The sequence below is a fragment of the Acinonyx jubatus genome, chromosome C2 (assembly GCF_027475565.1).
Source record: "Acinonyx jubatus isolate Ajub_Pintada_27869175 chromosome C2, VMU_Ajub_asm_v1.0, whole genome shotgun sequence".
In the NCBI taxonomy this organism is placed as follows: domain Eukaryota; kingdom Metazoa; phylum Chordata; class Mammalia; order Carnivora; family Felidae; genus Acinonyx; species Acinonyx jubatus.
Window position 1 is genome coordinate 122574666 of NC_069384.1, and position 21994 is coordinate 122596659.

General features: G+C 34.9%; 1 protein-coding gene across 6 annotated transcripts in view; it reads left to right on the top strand.

Moving 5' to 3' along the window:
• Positions 1-21994, top strand: part of PIK3CB (phosphatidylinositol-4,5-bisphosphate 3-kinase catalytic subunit beta) — a 185498-nt gene that overhangs the window by 80164 nt on the left and 83340 nt on the right. For all 6 annotated transcript variants that reach the window (XM_053221390.1, XM_053221391.1, XM_027061739.2 and 3 more), the window contains exons 4-7: positions 2191-2416; positions 8696-8919; positions 17300-17479; positions 20530-20700. In XM_053221390.1, the coding sequence (XP_053077365.1) occupies positions 2191-2416; positions 8696-8919; positions 17300-17479; positions 20530-20700 (801 nt within the window). The remainder of the gene's footprint in view (positions 1-2190; positions 2417-8695; positions 8920-17299; positions 17480-20529; positions 20701-21994) is intronic.

The window sequence follows — 21994 nt, forward strand, 5'->3', positions numbered from 1 at the left end:
ACCTGAGCCGAAGTTGGATGCTTAACTGACTGAGCCATCCAGGTGCCCCTGTTTGTTTTTGATAATAACCATTTTTATGTCTGTGAAGTGGTATCTTATTGCAGCTTTCCTTTGCATTTACCTCATGACTAATGATGTCAAGCATCTTTTCTTCTTCTTAATGGCCATTTGTAGAATTGTCTATTCAAGACTATTGCACATTTTTTCACTTGTCTTTTTTTTTGTTACTGAGCCGTAAGAGTTCTTCAGTTATCCTGAATATTAATCGCTTATCAAATGTATAATTTGCAAACATCTTCTCCCATTCTTTGGTTTGCCTTTTCACTATCACATTAGTGTCTATTCATATATGAATTTTGTAAAATTTTGATGAAAATCCAGTTTCCCTATTTTTTCTTTTGTTGTCCATCACTCCTTTTTCATATAGAAAACTGAATCTGAGAATTAGCTATGAGTTTTATCCCCAGTTTGTTATTTTCAGCTTTTGGCTTTTGTACTGGCTGCAGTTAAAATTTATCATCCACCTTGTCATTTATATAGTGATCTTTTACATGATCTCATCCAGGAGACTTGGGGGAAGTGATATGAGATTCTGCTTATTTATACTGATAGAGCAATGCTAATTAATGAAGATAACCCTGATGAATAGAAAATAATGCAGGAAAAATAATACAAATTTTGTATGGGAGTGATGATACATACGTTAAAATTTTTTCTATTTTCTGATTAGATGTTATTTATATTCATAAGAGTGTTAAATATGGATGTCTTCATTGATTCTTAGCCTTCAGAGATATTCACTTAAAAAAATTTGAAGTATAGTGGTACCTGGGTGGCTCAGTGGGTTAAGCATCTGATTTCAGCTCAGGTCATGATCTCATGGTTTGTGAGTGTGAGCCCCTTCCCACTTGTTTTTATCATGCAGGATCATGAAATTTTGTCAAATGCTTTTTCTGCATCTACTGAGATGATTAGATGGTTTTTATCTTCCATTTTGTAAATGTGGTATGTCATATTGATTGATTTGTGGATAATGAACCATCTTTGCATCCTTGGAATGCAGGGATTGTGGTGAATAAACCTTTAAATGTCTTGCTGAATTTGCATTGCTAATATTTTGTTGAGGATTTTTGCAGCTATGGTCATTGGGGATATTGGTATGTGGTTTTCTTTTTTTGTAGTGTCTTTGTCTGGTTTTGGTATCAGGGTAATACTGGCCTTGTGGAGTGAATTTGGAAGCATTCCTTCTTTTTTAGATGAGTTTGAGAAGGATTGATAGTAAATCTTTTATGAATGGTGGAATTCACTGGTGAAGCCGTCTGGTTCTGGATTTTGTTTGTTGGGAGTTTTTTTTTTCTTTTGATTTTTTTTTAAAGGTTTTTTTTTTTTTTTTAAGTTTCTTTATTTTGAGAGAGAGCAAGCATGAGCAGAGTAGGGGCAGAGAGTGAATAGAAGCAGGTGCTGCGCTGCCAGCACAGAGCCTAACATGGGGCTCTCACGAACTGTGAGATCATGAGCTGAGCAGAAATCCAGAGTTAGACACTTAACTGATTGAGCCATGTAGGTGCCCCTTTTGGGAGGTTTTTTTTTTTGTTTTTTTTTTTTTAATTACTGATTCCATTTTGTTACTGGCAATCAGTCTGTTTAGAGTATCTGCTTCTTTCTGATTCAATGTTGGAAGATTGTTTCTAGGAATTTATCCATTTCTAGGTTTTCAAATTTGTTGGCACATGATTTTTTGTAGTAGTCTCTTATAATCCTTTATATTTCTGTGGTGTCAGTTGTAACTTCTCTTTCATTTCTGATTTTGAGTTCTCACTCTCTTTCTTAATGAGTCTGGCAGATACTCACTTAATGATTTTGCTTATGTATGTGCATTTTATGTGCATTATACTATTACATTAACTACAAAAATGGGTTAATAGTATACATATTCTACTACAAGTTGGCATTTCAAAAAAAACAACCTTAATATATCTTGGACAGTTTCCTATGTTACCTTTTATTTTTATTTTCACAGATGTATAGTACTTTATTATTGATTTAGTCAGTCCTTTATTGCTAAACACTTGGCTTGTTCTATGTTTTTGAGTTTTACAAAGAGTGCTGTAGTAAGTATCTTTGTAGATGTATTTTTATACACTTGAGCAAGTTTTTCTGTTCCAGAAAGTGTCTAATTTTTTCCTGCAGATGTTATGGAAGCAAGTTCACAATTACCCAATGTTTAACCTCCTTATGGAAATTGACTCCTATATGTTTGCATGTGTGAATCAAACTGCTGTATATGAGGAGCTTGAAGATGAAACAAGAAGGCTCTGTGATGTCAGACCTTTTCTTCCAGTTCTCAAATTAGTGACAAGAAGTTGTGACCCAGGGGAAAAATTAGACTCAAAAATTGGAGTCCTTATAGGAAAAGGTAATTTAAGTACTTCCTAGTATGAATTCTTACCATGTTTGTTGCTATATATATAAACATGTAGTAAGTATAATCTAAGACATTGTAGAGTATGGCCCAAGGACCAATGCTTGTCTGTAAATTGTTAACCAGTCTGAGATCAGGTAAGTATAAAAATTGAGAGTAAATGTTTATAAATTCCTGTAGCAATGTGATATTGCCACAGTATCCCAGGGGTTATATTTTTTGCATCCTTTTCTAGTGACTTATTTTTATTTGCAAAATAATGTTTCTTGGCAGATTGGAAAGAAAAAAGTTGTTCCTTTGTCTCACGTAGTTTGAGAAGAGATACCTTTTCTGAGAGACATTCTCTGTGTCTTTTAAATGCCTCTACGGTATAAACACAATTTATATACAACTCTCTATACCAACCAAGATTTTAAGCTGATTGATAAATTCCAATATTATTGACAAATTTTACTCCTTAATTTTTCTTTAAGTAGAGTTATTTTTGTAGTGAGTGAAGATAAATTATGTCCATGTTCTTCTTTGCAAATTAATTCCAGGGAGAATTGTGAATAACAAAGAAAATATGGTACAGTCTTGCTGTAATAATCATAGCTGTCTCAGGGGCAATGGGATATCAGTATCCTGCTTTAGACAAGATACTAACTTGAGTTAAGTACTATAAGAGGTTAACTCTGGAAGAGACTTGAAGTTTGTTTGTTTGTTTATTTTTGAGTAGCAGTTTTTGGTTGTTTTCATTATTTATTTCATTTTATTTTACTTTATTTTATTTTATTTCATTATTTTATGTTATGGTATTTTATGTTATGTTATTTTAATTTAATTTAGTTTAATTTATTTTATTTATTTTATTTTATTTTATTTTATTTATTTTTTTAAACATTTTTTTTTAACGTTTTATTTATTTTTGAGACAGGGAGAGACAGAGCATGAACGGGGGAGGGTCAGAGAGAGAGGGAGACACAGAATCCGAAACAGGCTCCAGGCTCTGAGCTGTCAGCACAGAGCCCGACGCAGGGCTCGAACTCACGGACAGTGAGATCGTGACCTGAGCCGAAGTCGGACGCTTAACCTACTGAGCCACCCAGGCGCCCCTGTTTTATTTTAATTTAGAGACTTGAAGTTTAAATACAAAACTAAATATCGACTGGTGGTTGTTGGATTTGGATTGGCCTCTGTATTGATTAAATTCACTATTACAGGATAATATAGTACCATCCCATTTAGGATTATACATATCTTCGAGATAATCTAGTGCCATCTCCTCTAAGAACCATGCCCTGTGAGATTGATTCTTTGATGGTGACCTATAGCAATTCAGGCTAACTAATGATTACAAATGTGGGACTACACTCTTCCCTCTGAGTACATAGAACAGAACCTTGTTGATTTACTGAATGACAGCCTGGTATTCAAAAAGTGTTTTTTTGGTTTTTTTTTTTGTAAATTTTTTTTTTAAGTTTATTTATTTATTTTGAGAGAGAGAGCACAAACACATGTGAGCAGGGGGAAGGGCAGAGAGGAAGGGAAAGAGAATTCCAAGAGGCTGCATGCTCTTAGGGTAGAGCCCAACTTGGGGCATGAACCCACGAACCTTGAGATCACGACCTGAGCTAAAATCAAAAGTCAGATGCTTAATAGACTGAGCCACTCAGGCACCCCTTAAAAAGGTTAATTCAGAGGATAACTAGTTTGCTTTAGGCAATATTTTTTCCCCCTTAAATAGGTTTGTAATTATTTACCATACAAAATTTTATTTTTTCCCTAAGATTTTATTTATTTATTGTTAAATAATTTTCATACTCAACATGGGTCTTGAACGCACAGCCCCAAGGTCAAGAGTCACGCACTCCACCAAGTGAGCCAGCCAGGTACCACCCAAATTTTCTTATATATTAATGACCTCAGTAGAGAGCATTCCTTTCTATTTGCCAGAGCTCCAAAGATCTTTTTGATAAATTTTAAATTCTCCATTACAAAAAATCTCCCCTTTGAATTGAAAAATATATGGAAAAGTAAAAAGAATAAACACAGTCTTATCCAAGACAAGAATATTCACTGGCAATATTGAGATATATAGTTTTTTCCAGATGGCTGTGTGTGTGTGTATGAAGATATATAACTTTTGTATATTTCTATACTGATGAAAGGAAGTAGATCATAACCACACTGATTGTTAAGGAAGCTAAAATATTTGATAACCCAAAAGGTTAGCACCAGAGAGAGAGCTAACTTTTGTCAGGATATAGTTATCTTTTGAGATGTAACATGTTTTCAAAATTGAAATCTCTGCACTCTCTTCTAGTCGTGATCTCCAAAATATATGAGCTCATTAGCCACTATTAACCTCTACATAAGCTTGCCAGACTTAGCAAATAAAAATATAGTAGATTGAGATATTAAATGGGATATACTTCCTGATAAAAATCATTCATTGCTTATCTAAAATTCAAATAGAATTGAGCATGCTGGTTTTTTATTTGGCAACACTGGCTTTGCCCTGCCACAATGCAGGGATTATATAGATGTAGGTATAGGTATAGATGTAGGTATAGGTATAGGTGTAGGTATAGGTATAGGTATAGGTACAGGTATGGGTAGATGTATATCTTGAATTTCTCTTTCTATAAGTAATGTGACCATATTTCCTTCTGTATCATAAAGCTTATTATATAAAAAATTTTAATGCAGTGTACCCTGCAATTTGATTGATCAAGATGCAAAGAGTGTTTTATATTAACTTGAACAGTTTTTAAATTCTTAACTATTTATAAATTGTATTTTAGATTTTCAGTGCATCTAGGAAACCTGATGTTAATGATCATATACACAAATTCAAGTGTTAACATTAATTTAGGAGTTTGAGTAATTCTGTTTATTATTTTACAATGAATTTTTACTTTCAATACCTAACAAGTCAGTTTTTGCCATTGCTAATTTGTATGTGGTGACTACAACCGGGACTTGGTGAGGTCATGCCTCCTGGGAAAACAATAAACAATTATTTCAATTTAACTTCAGGAACAAGTTTGCTGCCTCCTCCTCCCCAAAGAAAACAATAGATATAATTGCCCTGATGGGTCTAAAAATACCTTTTCCTGAGTAATAATATATTTGATCATTTTATTTTTTATGTTTATTCTAAGTAATTATTTACAGAGCTGCTCTTTGGATTCTGATTATCCTCTGTAGTGAAGGTACCTGTCACCCCTGCATTCATTTCTCCAAATACGCATTAGGAAATCTTGATGGGAGGATTTTGTCAGCATCCTGAAAAACATGTTTGAATACTCCCTTATTTTCCCTGACCTGTAAAGTTGTGGTATAGTTTAAAGTGAAGGATATCTAGAGTCTGGAGGACTTTAACAGTGTCATTAATGTGAAGAAATTATTCACTCAATACTTTTTATATTAAAAAATTATATTTGATTCTAAGCTAAATAATATTCTTAACTTAAAATTTAAGGTTTGTTGGGGTGCCTGGGTGGCTTATTTGGTTAAGTGTCCAACTCTTGCTTTCAGCTCAGGTCATGATCTCGTGGTTTGTGGGTTTGAGCCCCATGTCTCTCTCTCTCTCTCTCTCTCTCTGCCCCTCCCCCACTCGCTCTGTCTCAAAAAAATAAATAAATACATAAACCTAAAAAGAATAAAAATTTGAGACGTATTCCTAGGAGCAGTTGGGAAACTATTGAAGGGATTTAAATAGGGGAGTAACATCAGATTTGCATTTTTGTTTTTTTGAGAGAGCAAGAGAGTGAGTGCATGAGTAGGGGAGGGGGAGAGAGGGGCAGGAGGAGAGAGTGATAATCCCAAGCAGGCTCTACACTCAGCATGGAGCCCAATGAGGAGCTCCATCCCATGACCTTGGGATCATGACCTGAGCCAAAATCAAGAGCTGGACATTCAACCACTTAACCAACTGAGCCACCTAGGTGTCCCCATCATATTTGCATTTTATAAAGAATTATTCATACTGGAAAATGGAGCATGGGTTGGAGAGATTAAGACTGGGAGTAGAGAAATTAGTGAAAAACTGATGTAGTAATCCATGGGAGGGACAATGATGGACTGGGAATAAATTAATGGCTGCAGGAACTAGGAGAAGTAGACAGGGTTGAGAGACATTTAGGAAGTGGTTTAGACATGATTTTTAGTAGATAAAGGGAGATAAAGAGTTTGATTTTTGTTAAATGTAGTAGGTACACATTTCCCTTTCCTCACCTGTAATACCTGTGTCTGTGAGTAGAAAGAGCTTCAGCTGTGCTGGCAAACAAGCTCCAAAATCCCTCAGCTAGTCTGCATAAATTACAGTTCTTTCATGGCTGAATAAGAGTGTATATTTCCATTCCAGATCCAAAACTATCCAGGAAATTATAATGTACTCTCAAGATTTTACCTTTGCTGCATTCATTATGCGGCTTAACCATTTTTATGTTTTTATATTTAATACCACAGATTGATTCTAATATTTATTTTTGAAATAATAATTGTTTTAATACGTAAAAGAAAATAGACAATGGAGATAAGTCCACTGTCTAGGTAACCCTGATTGACATGCATGTATTCAGATAGTATAGATTCAAATGATAGGTTATTAAATGGCCTTATGGAACAAATACTAGCAGGCTGCTTCCCTGTACTTCTGTCCTCAGCACTGTGAAATACTGTCATCATCTCAGGTATCTTTTCAGAACAAAAATGTATACATATTCTATACTCTTTCTTTTGAATTTGCATAAAAATCTTGTGAGACTCATTTTGTCCCTGCTTTTTACATTTAACTTACCTGGAGCTTTTAATATAACAATACCAATCTAATCTATCCATTGATCACTTCTACTACCATATAATGGTATATGGATGTATCTCAATTTTAAAACTAGGTCTTAATGATTAACTTTATTTCCAGTTTTTAAATTATTATAAACAAAACTACAGTGAACATTCTTGTACTGTTAACAGTACATTGTACAAATAATGTACTTCTCTAGGTTTGTGGAAATAAAGACCACCCAATGAGAACAGACTATTTACTCAGAGCTTGCTATTATAGTAAAGGAGCTTTTTGTTTGTCAGTGACCCAAAGGCAGGCAGGGGAGTGAAAAAGTGTTATGCTAAAGAAGGGGGAATGCCTCTTGTATGGCTGATTGGAAGTTTTTGGCCAGAAGCTGGAGGTGGGGGGTCACTAGAAGTTGGGCATCTTATGTGCATGATTTGGGGGTGCATATTTGGCACTTACTGGCTAGTACTGGGTCTCTCAGGCTAAAATTCCTGTTGGCAGAATTTTGAGGTCAAAGAATGTATGTGTATGTTTATAATTTCTAATATTAAATAAATACGCCTTCCAGTACAGGGTGTTGTTAAACTTTAAAATGTTTGCCATCTTACAAGTAAAAGTTTATGTATACAAACTTCTGCATGTTTATTTGTTGTAAATTTCTAGCATTGTTTATTAGGATAATGATAAGTTTATGAAAAGGTTGCTGTATTTAGTTGTCTGCATGGTAGAAGTGGTTCATAAGTATAGTGAAGAATAATTTTATATTCATGAGATTTTTGGCTGATATAACCATTGTTGAAAAATCACAGTGAAACCTAAGTTTAATCTATAAAATTTAAATTTACTGAGCCTGAAGTAAAAATGTGAGTTTTAAACTGATTAATTTAAAAGTTTTCAGATTCTTAGGCTTTCTCAGATATGATAAACGTGATTTTTACTTGGTTTGTAAAGAAAAACTGGATAGTTTATAGGTGGTTTTATCTAATTATTGCGTTTATTTCTTATTTTGAGAGGGAGAGAGAAAGCATACGAGCATGTGTGTTTAAGTGGGGAGGGACAGAAAGGAGAGAGAGAGAATCCCAAGTAGGCTGCATGCTGTCAGCAGGGAGCCCCATTTGGGGCTCGATCTCATAAACCTTGAGATCATGACCTGAGCCAACCCTTAACCAGCTGAGCCACCCAGGCGCCCCTTATATGTGGTTTTAAAATGTGTATACTATTTCCATGATTATCTTTATCAAACTGGTACCTAACTACATTTCTTTGAAAGATTTCAAGTTTGTCTTCTTTAGAAAGCTGATTGTGTGTTCACCTTCTATATATGAAATGTGTTATTTTATCTGGATATTCTTTTGATCCTTGTGTAATATTTTCCTACCCAGTTTTGTTTTCTTGATAAAAATTGAACGTCCAGTATATTTGGTTGGGTATATTTTGTATTTCTTGTATTATTATTAGCTACTCAAAATGACACTGTAAAAAAATTTGTTTAGGTCTACATGAATTTGATGCACTGAAGGATCCTGAAGTGAATGAATTCCGAATAAAAATGCGCAAATTCAGTGAAGAAAAGATTCAGTCACTTGTGGGATTGTCTTGGATGGATTGGCTAAAACAGACGTATCCACCAGAACATGAACCATCCATCCTTGAAAACTTAGAAGATAAACTTTATGGAGGAAAGCTCATTGTGGCTGTTCATTTTGAAAATTGTCAGGTAGTGTTGTATTATTTTAAGAAATATTTTGTAATAAATCTGTGATTTTACCTGAATGCAGCACCAATCTTAGAAGAGGTTCTTGCTCACTTGGTAAATGCTGTTACAAAGAGCATTTTTAGATTTAAGATGGAAATTTTAGCATTAGGTATGATACATGCTTTGCATGTGTATGATTTTTGATGCAATGTTATATTAGTCTACATTGGGTTTGGAAAATTGCAGTTTTTGAATGGTTTTTATACTTAAAAGGGATGTAAAAAACTCAAGGAATTTTTGAGAGATGTTAAAGAAAGAGAAAAAGAATGAAAAGAATATTGACAAAGACTCATAGGTTGTCAGCAAAACCTGGGTCTTTACAGAAAAAGATTGCCAACCCCAGTCTAGACAGTGTTTTTTAGTTACTGGGTTTTCTCATGTGATTTTGCTCTTGTCTATAAAATGAAAGCTTTGATCAAATGATCTCTTTTTTCCATATTCTTATATTTGCATTCTTTAAATATGTAATTAAGTGCTGATATGGAATTGGGCATTATAATGGAGTGTGTATATACAGTTAATCCTTATCTGAATAGTCACAGTTATTTTAGAAGCCAGATTATGGTACTACCTTTGTATATAGTATGGTCATTTTATCATCTAGGATCTGGCTTCGAATTAGGGTAGGAGTTCAAGAATATTTTGTGCTGTTCTTTCTTCAATCACTCTGATAACAACAATGATATAAACCCATTTTAGTAAACATTCTGTATTAAGCACTTCACCACGCTAAGAGCTATGAAAGGTATTTTTGTTATAGTCTCCACTTTTAAATATTAATTTTTTATTTTTTTAGAGAGAGTGTGAGTGGGAGAGAGGGACAGAGGGAGGAGAGAGAGAGAGAGAGAGAGAGAGAGAGAGAGAGAGAGAGAGAGAGAGAGAAGCTTAAGCAGTCTTCACACTCAGCGTGGTGCCTAATGCAAGTCTCGATCCCACGACCCCAGATCGTGACCTGAGCCAAAATCAAGATTCAGACACTCAACTGAATGAGCCACCCAGGCACCCCTTTATTCTCCACTTTCAAAAACAACTCTATAAAGTGTTATCATCCTCGTTTTATAGGGAAGAAACTGAAAGGGAGAGAAGTTTTTTGTATGTGTGCCAAGGCCTTATAGCTGGTCTGTGGTATAGTCAGGATTTTCTCCAGATGTTTCTAGTTTTATTCAGTTCTGCCTCCTTCCCAACAATATGTATCTAAATATTTGTAGGAACAAATGCAAAAGCAGGAGCCTGCCTTCTGGCCTTTTACAAAGGAAGTTTATATAGGTTAAAAAAAAACACAACAACAACAAAAACATTTGATGCTGTATCCTGAGATATGTTCAGACAGAAGTTCAATTAAATCAAGATTTGGATATTATAAAATCTCAAGATCAAATTTAAAATACTGTTTAGGGAATTCTGCCCTCTTGAAAGAGCTGAAATGGGGAATTTTATTTACTGTTAGGTGACTAGAAGTCAACTTGAAAACACTGGCTCAGGGCAATTTGCCCATCTAGGTCAGTCTGCATTTCATTACTTATGGGTCAGATCTCTACTGGCTGTACATATCTTAATGTAATCATCATTGTAAAAAAGTATGTGTGAAAATAAATGTTTTGAAATTAAAAGAGAAATGGAGATACTGTAAAATCTTAGTGGATTTTTTATATATATATATGTGTGTGTGTGTGTATGTGTGTGTTATATGTGTGTGTGTATATATATATATATATATATATATATATACACACACACACATATATATATATATATATGGAGAGGTTTTTTGTTTAAGTTTTTAATAATTCATTGCTCATCAGGACAAGTGCACTCTTTAATCCCATCACCTGTTTCACCCATCCCCCACCTACCTTCTTTCTGGTAACCATCAGTTTGTTTTCTACAGTTAAGAGACCCTTTCTTGGTTTCTCTCTCTTTCTCTCTTTTTATGCCTCCTTGCTTGTTTGTTTTGTTTCTTAAATTCCACATGAGTGAAACCATGTGGTGTTTGTATTTCTCTTACTGACTTACTTTGCTTATCATTATACTCCCTAGCTCCAACTGTGTTGTTGCAAATGGCAAGATTTCATTCTTTTTTTTATGGCTAAATAATATTCTGTTGTGCATATCCCATCTTCTTTATCCATTCACCTATCAATAGACACTTGGGCTATTTCCATAATTTGACTATTGTAAACAATGCTGTTATAAACATGGGGGTGCATATATCTCTTTGAATTAGTGTTTTTCAATTTTTTTGTTAAATACCCAGTAGTGTGATTACTGTGTGTAGAGTAGTTTTACTTTTAACTTTTTTTTTTTTTTAATTAAAAAATTGAAAGCATTTTTTTCTATCTTTAAATTTTTGAGGAACCCTCATACTGTTTTCCACAGCTGCTGGACTGGTATAATTTCTCACCAACAGTGCAAGAGAGTTCCTTTTCTCCACATCCTTGCCAAAGATTGTTGTTTCTTGTGTTTTTGATTTTAGCCATTTGACAGGTGTGAGGTGGTATCTCATTGTGGTTTTGATTTGAATTTCCCTGATGATGAGTGATATTAAGCATTGTTTTGTGTGTCTGTTGGCCACCTGTATGTCTTCTTTAGAAAAATGTCTATTCATGTCTTCTGCCAATTTTTTCATATGATTATTGGTTTTTTAGGTGTTAACTTGTAGAAATTCTTTTTTTTTTTATATAATTTATTTATTTTGAGAGAGGGAGAGAGCATGAGCAGGTGAGGGGCGGAGAGAGAGAGAGAGAGAGAGTATGAATCTCAAGCAGGCTCCGTTCTTTCAGCCTAGAGCCCAATGTGGGGCTCCATCTCATGAACTGTGAGATGATGACCTTAGCCGAAAGTAAGAGTCAAGATGCTCAACTGACTGACTCACCCAATTTGTATAAATTCTTTATATATTTTGGATACTAACCCTTTATTGGATATGTCATTTGGAATATCTTCTCCCATTCTTTATGTTGCCTTTTAGTTTCATTGATTGCCTCCTACACTATGCAGAAGTTTTTTATTTTGGTATAATCCCAATAGTTTAGTTTTGCTTTTGTTTCCTTTGTCTCAGGGGACCAAAAAGTTGCTATAGCTGATGTCTGAGTAATTACTGCCTGTGCTCTCTTCTAGGATTTTTATGGTTTCCTTTCTGACATTTAGGTCTTTAATACATTTAGAATTTATTTTTGTGTATGGTATAAGAAAGTGGTCCAGTGTCATTCTTTTGAAAGAAGCTGTCTAGTTTTCCCAACATCATTTGTTAAAGAGACTGTCATTTTCTCTTTGTATATTATTTTCTGCTTTGTTGAAGATTAATTGACTATGTAATTGTGGGTTTAGTTCTGTTTTTTTTTTTTTTATTTTGTTCTGTTGATCTGTGTGTCTGTTTTTGTGCCAGTACCATCCTGTTTTTTTTTTTTTAATTTTTTTTTTACATTTATTTATTTTTGAGACAGAGAGAGATAGAGCATGAATGGGGGAGGGGCAGAGAGAGAGGGAGACACAGAATCTGAAACAGGCTCCAGGCTCTGAGCCGTCAGCCCAGAGCCCGACGCGGGGCTCGAACCCACGGACTGCGAGATCGTGACCTGAGCCGAAGTCGGCCGCTTAACCGACTGAGCCACCCAGGTGCCCCATATCATGTTTCAGATTTAAAGAACATTAGTCCCAACAGCCAAACCACAAAGGCATTATTTTTAATTCCAGGAGTCATAATTTATTAAAGATACCAATAAACCTGAGCATCGTTTTCAAACCTCTGTTGTTTTCTTTTTTAACCTCACTCAGCATAAGTTAAATGAAATTATTCTCTCAATTAAGGGATGGGGGCAGATGGCATTTGAAATTGTCTCCTGTGTGTTAGGGAACAGGGCAGGTTGTACAGAGGGTAGAAGGAGGTGGTGACTATACTTTCTGGGAATTTTTGAGAATATATCAGAAGCATGGGCAGAAATGTGAGAACAGTGAAGCATATACGGTAAAACTATGAAGAAGTATTTCTTCACCCATCTAGACATTATCTGAATTAGCCCAGTTGTCATGATATATATGTCATCACTAGTTAATTGTATCCCTTCCTGCGAGGGAGAAATATCTATCCCACTCATACGCCCAGTGTCTTTGTTGCATAGTCTCTCATATATAGTTGTTTGTAATCATTGAGCAATACAATGCAAGCCAGTTCCTCAGGAAAATTACAAGTCTTTTAAAGGTGCAATATTTTGTGAAGTATTTCAAAGAGATGTTGGAAAACTGCTTGAAATACAAGAAAAACCAGTTGACTTCTGACCAGTCAGTCTAATTAACATTTATGTGAAAAATATTAACAAGGGTGGTGAGACACTGGTAGTAATTTAGAAGACATGAATTTTATCATCAAGAGATTAAGATTGGTCTTTGAAGGAAAGTTTTGAGCTGTTGGTACTATATATAATTCCATTATATAAATGTAAGTTGAGCTTTAAATAATGCGAGGGTTACTGGTGCTAATCCCTTTGCATTCAAAAAACCAGGTATGGGGGTGCATGGGTGGCTCCATTGGTAAATGTCCAACTCTTGATTTCAGCTCAGGCTGTGGCCTCATGATTCGTGAGATCAAACCCTGCATTGAGGCTCTGTGCTGACAGTGTGGAGCCTGCTTGGGATTCTCTCTCTTCCTCTGTCTTTGTCCATACCTTGGCTTGTGTGTGTGTGCTTTCTCCCCTGCCCTCTCAAAAAAAAAGAAAATCCATGTATAACTTTTGACCCACATAAAACTTAGCTACTATTAGATTCCTGTTGACTGAAAGTCATATTTGGTTTACACATATCTAATATATGTATTATATACTATATTTTTACAATAAAGTAAGCTAGAGAGAATAAAATGTTATTAAGACATAAGGAAGAAAAAACACATTTAGTGTATTGTACTGGATTTATATTAAAAAAAACATAATTAGGTGGACCCACACAATTCAAACCCATGTTGTTCAAGTGTCAACTGTATAGCCATTGTCTCAGTTGTATCTTTCATAACTGATTATGAAACATTCATATTTCTGTTGTTTGTTTTTTGTCTATTTTTTGAAGTTTATTTATTTATTTTGAGAGAGAGAGAGAGAGAAGAAAGGGCAGAGAGAGAGTGAGAGAGAGAATCCCAAGCAGGCTCTGAGCACTGTCAGCACAGAGCCCAATGTGGGGCTTGAACTTACAAATCATGAGATCATGACCTGAGCCAAAATCAAGAGTTGGTCACTTAACTGACTGAACCACCCAGGCACCCCTGTTTGTTTGTTTGTTTGTTTGTTTGTTTGTTTGTTTGTTTTAATCTATTTTTAAATTATGTAGTGTGTGTCTTACTGATTTGTACAAGTTCTTGGTATTTGGGGGGGGGTAGTGAATTTTTGTCATTCATAGGTGTTGGGTGTGTATTTTCTCGAAGTGTGGCTTATCTTTGTTACTCTTTTTGTTTTGTTAGTTTTGTTTTGGTTGGTTTTTATCCTCAAGTTCCAGTCAGTGTTCACGTTTCCTCAATTGTCATGTCTCTCACACACACACACACACACACACACAGCATATCAACTTCATTATTGCTGTTATATGAAATAATGTTGATTTACGTATTTCTATTGGATGTATGCCTAGAAACAGAACTGGTAAGTCATAGGTGTATGTGTGTAATCAGTTTTTAATAGATATTGCAAAATAATTTTCCATATTTATATTCCTACCAGTAATATTTTGAGAGTTTAGTGTCTCCACATCTTTGCTAATACTTGATATTGTCACATTTAAAAACTCTTTTAAAATTTGTCATGTTCTTTTTCATTGAGTTTCAAATTTCACTTAATTATGTTTTATTTCTTGGAGTTCTGTTTGATTCTTCTTCAGATATATTTGCTCTTTATTCATTTTCAAACCATCTTTAATTCTTGAAACATACCAACCATATTTATTTTATTTTCTGAGTATTACTTCCAGTATCTGCAGTTTTTCAAGCCCAGTTCTCATTTCTGGTCTTTTCTGTAGCTTCTTGCTATCTGATAATGAGAGTGTTCTCCAGTTTTGTGTTTCTCAGTGTATGAAATAGAGGGTAAATGGGAATCATAGAATAATTTTATGATGTATTAAGCTGCTTAGGCATTATCCAGATGTGTGCTATATAATACAGTAATCAGTAGCCACATGTGTATATTTAATTTTAAATTTAAGTTAATCAAGTAAAATTAAAATTCGTTTCTTTTCATAGCCATATATCAAGTTCTCAAGAGCCACTGTGGCTAGTGACTTTTATTGGATAGCAGAGAATAGAATATATCTATTATTAGATTTTTTTTTGGGTAGCACTGCTTTAGACAGTTCTGACCATTTGTAGTATGTTAAAAAAGAGTATCATATCTCTTTGTGACTCTCTTTTTAAAGTTTTTAAAATTTTTTTTTTTTATTTTTGAGAGAGAGAGGGTGGGTGAGGGGCAGAGAGAGAGAGAGAGAGAGAGAGAGAGAGAGACCCAGAATCCAAAGCAGGCTCCAGGCTCTGAGCTGTCAGCACAGAGCCTGATGTGACTCTTTTTTTAAAGATAGATTGCTTTTAAGCTAGATGAAGGTTAGTTTTAAGGTAGATAGTGCAAGGGGATTAAATAAGAAGTTATATTTCTCTTTAGGATAAACATGAAGCATTGCTGAAGTAGACGAGTATTACTGGAAATGGAGAGGTGAACAGTTGGCAACCCATTAGAATGTAAGATCATTGGTATCTTAGTGGGAAGTCAGGTGAGGGAGGAAAGTGGAATCATGAGTCCTCATATGACTCTGAGGATCCTAGCTCATGTGCTTTGATGCCTATAGTAACAACTCATATAGAGAATTCAGGAGAAAAGGGGTAAAAATACTAGAGAAAATAGATTGGAATACCCAGTAAGTTCATATTTAAAAAGCTGGAATTTTAGGTACCTTGTGGAAAAGGGAGATGACTTAACTTGTTAGAAATATTGTAGAATCCATCTCCGGTCAGTACAGGGAATTCTCTAACAATCACATTTGTCCAGAGTAGCAGTTAGCTGCCTTTGGAGATGGTGAATTTTCTTATATCCTTTGGTATGTGATCATGTGGTGTGAAATTATTTTGCTAGCTTTTGAGAAGTTCCAGGTGTTATTAGATCATCTTTACTGTCTGTACCTTTGGGATTTATGATGAGCAGTTTTGATAATATCCAGTCCCTACTGTATCTTCATTTTTGATTAATTAAAATTTCTTTTGTTTCTTTTTATATGTTATAAAATTGGACAGAATTGTTCATTTAAGTTTAATTATTGTAAAGTGTACATCTCTTGTTACCAGTGACAACATAAAATTCTCAGTTTAACTAAATTTGAACAACTGCAGGTTTTTGGTGTAAAATTTTTAAAGAAAGATATTTAGGAAACGCGTTTGATAAACTTTCTAATGATAAACTTTAGTTAAATATTAGTGTGACCTGTGGGATCTGTGGTACTTTGTGTAGTGTAAGACGACTTGCAGACCATCAAATCTTAACAAATTTGACGGGACACGTTTTAAAAATTATTTATTTATTAAAAAAAATTTTTTTTTTTTAATTTTTAAGTAATCTCTGCATCCAACGTAAGGCTTGAACTCAGAACCCCAAAATCAAGAGTCGCATGCTGTGCTGACTGAGCCAGCCAGGTGCCCCTGTGGACACATTATATTTAGAAAACAGGAGTGGCGCCTGGTTGGCCCAGTTGGTTAAGCATCTGACTTCGGCTCAGGTCATGATCTTGCAGTTTGGAAGTTTGACCCCTACTTTGGGCTCTGTGCTGACTGCTCAGAGTCTGGAGCCTGCTTCAGATTCTGTGTCTCCCCCTCTGCCCCTCCCCTGCTCATATTCTCTCTCGTTCTCACTCTCTCTCTCTCTCTCTCTCTCTCAAAAATAAATAAACATTTAAAAAATCCTTACAGAAAACATGAGGGGTGCCTTGATGGCTCAGTTGGTTAAGGCCAACTTTGGCTCAGGTCATGGTCTCGTGGTTCGTGGGTTCAAACCCTGCGTTGGGCTCTGTGCTGAGTGCTCAGAGCCTGGAGCCTGCTTCGGATTCTGTGTGTGTCTCTGCCTCTCTCCCGCTCGCACTGTCTCTCTGTCTCTCACTGTCTCTGTCTCTCTCTCAAAAATAAACAAACATTAAAAAAATTTAAAAGAAAATAGGAAGATGTACTGGAATGTTAAATATGAAGGATATACTTATGTAACATATTATATATATACATATGTGGATATTATGTATGGCTATATCCAATGTAGTAATAAGTACAAATGTGAAGAGTGATTTTTTTCAGCACAAGTATAAAATTGTTCCTTTTTTCTACTCCCCTTTTTAGGATGTGTTTAGCTTTCAAATATCTCCTAATATGAATCCTATCAAAATAAATGAACTGGCAATCCAAAAACGTTTGACTATTCATGGGAAAGAAGATGAAGTTAGCCCGTATGACTATGTGTTACAAGTCAGTGGACGAGTAGAATATGTGTTTGGTGATCACCCACTAATTCAGTTCCAGGTATGTGTATTCACCGTCAGTTTACCAGAGATGTGTGTGTGTGTGTGTGTGTGTGTGTGTGTGTGTGCATTTAATAATTTAAATTTCTGATAAAAATGTGTTGTCACATTTAGAGTATTTAGAACCTATAGAAAATTATACAGAATTAAATAATAGATATTCATAATCCTACCTACCTCTGAGATAACCATTGTTAACATTTTGGCATGTTTTTGTCATTTTACTTAAGGTTATATATATTTTTGGTATAATGATTGTATGTTCAATGTTTGTTTCTAAATGTTTGCTTTCTACTTTTTTGGTTGTTTCAGTGTTATATCATAGTTTCCTGTAGCATTATGAATTCTTAATAAAATTTGCTATAGCTGCCTACTTTTTTATCATGTAAACATAATGATTTATTATTTTTTTAAGAGAAAGGCTTAAAACATTTTTTTAATGTTTATTTTTGAGAGAGAGAGAGACAAAGTGTGAGTGGGGGAGGGGCAGAGAGAGAGGGAGACAGAGAATCTGAAGCAGGCTCTCAGCTCTGAGCTGTCAGCAGAGAGCCTGATGTGGGGCTCGAACTCACAAACTGTGAGATCATGACTTGAGCTAAAGTCAGAAGCTTAGCTGACTGAGCCACCCAGAAACCCCAACATGATGATTTAGATAGAAAATATTCTGCGGGAAGTAAAAAACAAGATATTTTGATTAAATGGTCACTAAATAAATTGTATAAAAACTTATAAATTTTCATTGTGAATAGAAAACTTTTCAGTTTCTTTTATAGGTTATATATATATTTATATATATAATTATTATATGTATAATATGTAAAATTGCCCTCCCCTCCCTTATTTGTTTCTTCCACATATGGTAGGAATTTTGTAAGGGTTACGTCTGGACATCCTCAAAAGACTTCCTCTGTGTTTGACATTCCTATTTCCATGCAATCATGAATTGACTTATAGTGCCTCAGATTGTTTGTCGAATAAAATGAAGTTTAAATAAGATAAAAGCAGTGCAGTACTCTTCCCCCACCACTGTCCTTTTAAAGGATAGAATCATGGCTTTGACTTCAAGGAACTTGAAGATATTTTTGTTGCAATTGAATTTGGAGACTAAAAAATGGTCATTACATAAAGAATAATGCTAAATGCCAAGTTAGGGGTAAATAGTAACAGGATTTTATAAAGATATGTGTTTATTCTTATTTGTGATTTTTATTGTTTTGTTTTAAGCAAGAGGGATAGAGACATGCTAAACATTAAGTGATGTCTGTTTGAGAATAAGGAGCTTTGATGTATTAGCAGCTAATAGAGGATTTTACATGTTTCTTTTCACATTTTTAGCATGGCCCTGAATTCTTGTGGTTTAGTAGGTAGAAGGTCTAGAAGCAGTTATAACTTCTCTGCTTTGAGAACTATGGCATTCTAACAGTCAACACTTGAACTCTAGCCCATGAGACGAAGAAGGAAGATGAAAAGTATTTGGTGGTAGCATAAGAGTGTTGACTTCTTTATGTTTTGCCATCCTTTAAGTAGCCTTCTGCTTCTTTAACACTTTTTTTTAAACTTTAATTAGTGGAGGGTATATTGTTCTATTCAAACTAGGATTTGTTATAAAGAGAAACAAAGGCTTGTATATGTTTTTGTACAGGGTCATAGTGAAAGAGAAAATATACCATGTACTCAAAGGAATGTGAAGGAGTGGAATGATACATATTTCATAGTGAAAAATTTTTTATTGAATATATTTAGCATAATATCATCTAACTGCCAATTACAGACAATTCTGGAATTTTTTTAATTTCAAAAAATTGTATTTCTTGGTTCTGAATTGAATACAATATGTTGAATCATACTTTGTCTGTATATGAAATTTATTCTTCTGAGAAATACATTAGGTTTCTTTCTTCTCAGCTTGTTAGGAATCTTGGTAATGTGAATAACCACTCCTTTTCTTTCTTTTTTTTTTTCTTTTCTTTTATTAAAACAAAAAATTTTTTAAATGTTTATTTATTTTTGAGAGAGACAAAGCGTGAGCCGGGGAGGGGCAGAGAGAAGGGAAACACAGAAATCCAAAGCAGGCTCCAGGCTCCCAGCTGCCAGCACAGAGCCTGGTGCAGAACTTGAACCCACGAACCGTGAGATCATGACTTGAGCCGAAGTCAGACGCTTAACTGACTGAGCCACCTAGGCGCCCCTCCTTTTCTTATATGCCTTTGGAGAGTCATCCTGGTCTCATTGAAATAAAACAAAGCATCAAGCTCAGATGACCAGTATGTTTTTAAAAGGAAGATAGTAATGGTTGTCTGGAGCCCTGTGCTGTAAAGGTACCAGGCTTCCCTCAGGGATCCATCGGAAAGTCTAAGTTGACTACTTCAGGATGTGAAGAAATGGCCACATGTGTACTACATGTTCACTTGTCCTGACTGATTGGTCAAAGCTTGCACTGTGATATCACAGTTTCTCCCGATCAAGTCCCACCCCTAGAAAGGTGAGCCGATAGGTCAAACTGTCCTGTATTAAGCACAAAGAAAAGGCAAAACATCTACACTGAGGTACACGTTTCTTCAGGGTTTAACAAACAAACAAACAAACAAACAAACAAAAAAGATAGATTTAAAGATGCCAGGAATGTAACTCAGCTCTTCTGATTTTCCTTTCATGTATTAAAAAGAGGAAAATATCTTTTATAGGGTTGTTAGGAAAATTAGCTATAAATAATCTTATGTTCTTAGGTGTTCAATTAATGGTAGCTATTTTATGTTGTGATTTTAATTTCTCACATTCTTGATGTTAATATATTATCTTTACAGTACATTTGATATAGTGGTGTTCATCTTAATTTTGTTCTTCTATCAATTTACGTTTTTGTTTGTTTTTGTTAAGTAGGTTCCACACTGGGTGATGGGTGGGTGTGGCAGGGCTGGAACTCACAACCCTGAAATCAAGGCCTGAGCAGAGATCAAGATTTGGACTGTTAACCGACTGAGCCACCCAGGTACCCCTTGATTTAAGTATTTGCTTGAAAATCCTTACCTTATTCTTTCCTTGCCACTGTAGTATATCCGGAACTGTGTAATGAATAGGACCTTGCCTCATTTTATGCTTGTGGAATGTTGCAAGATCAAGAAGATGTATGAACAGGAAATGATTGCCATAGAAGCTGCCATAAATAGAAATTCATCAAACCTTCCTCTTCCTTTACCACCAAAGAAAATGCGAATTATTTCTGTAAGTTTCATGTGTGAACTTTTGGTAACCCCAAAAGCATGTGATTTTGTTTTAGGTTATGTGCTTCAGCCTCACACATATTTTCTCTGTTGATTTTTCCTTCTGTGAAAACCAATGCAGATTTGCCAAAGATCAATTACCATTTATTGGTAATTTTCTTTTTCTTTCTTTCTCTTTCCTTCCTTCCTTTCTTTCTTTCTTTCTTTCTTTCTTTCTTTCTTTCTTTCTCTTTCTTTCTTTCTTTCTCTTTTTCTTTCTTTTTCTTTCTTTCTTTCTTTCTTTCTTTCTTTCTTTCTTTCTTTCTTTCTTTCTTTGTAATTATCTTTCTAACTACTATCCTTTTTCCTCAGTGCAAGCTGCATATAAATATAAATATGTTATTTCTGGTTTTGGTGTTCTTTTGGTGCCACAGAAAAATGTCACCAAATTAAAAATTTCTTGAGATTACAGCTAAACATAGACTTCAGGGAGCAATTTGAGACTTTCTAGTAGAAAAGTTAGACGTGCAGAAATAGTTGGTTTACTGGTATAGTTCATTTCTATCAGCTTAGCTATGAGTGTTTTTGGTATAACTTGCCTTCTTCTTACTGAATACTTTTAGAATTTAAATATATCAAAAATACCATCTTTTCCAGAATGTAATATATTTATATAAAGCAAATCTTAAATTTCTGTTTATCAATTGGAACAGTTAACATTTTTCAATAGTTATTCAGTTTTAACAGATTGTATATTTAATCTCTCTTGTTGAGGATTAAGATATTAACTGTATATTTAAATGGTCAATTTTTTTTAATTTTTTTTTTTAACATTTATTTATTTTTGAGCGAGAGAGAGAGAGCATGAAGAGGAGAGGGAGACACAGAATCTGAAGCAGGCTCCAGGCTCTGAGCTGTCAGCACAGAGCCCGACGTAGGGCTTGAACTCACAAATTGCGTGATCATGACCGGAGCCAGAGTCGGTCACCCAGCTGACTGAGCCATCCGGGTGCCCCAAATGATCAATTCTTAAATTGTTTTTAATGTTGATTTTTGAGAGAGGGAGAGAGACTGAGAGTGGGGGAGGGGCAGAGAGAGAGGGATACAGAGGATCCAAAGTGGGCTCTGTCCTGACAACAGAGCCTGATGTGGGGCTAAGACCCACGAACTGTGAGCCGAAGTTGGACAGGCACCCCTAAATGGTCAATTCTTAATTCATCCAAAGCTTTAATATTATTTGTTTATGGTGCTTAATATAGTCACTTTCTTAACAGTATTGAAATGCTGCCAGTGTTTTGCCTAAGAACAAAGTGCTT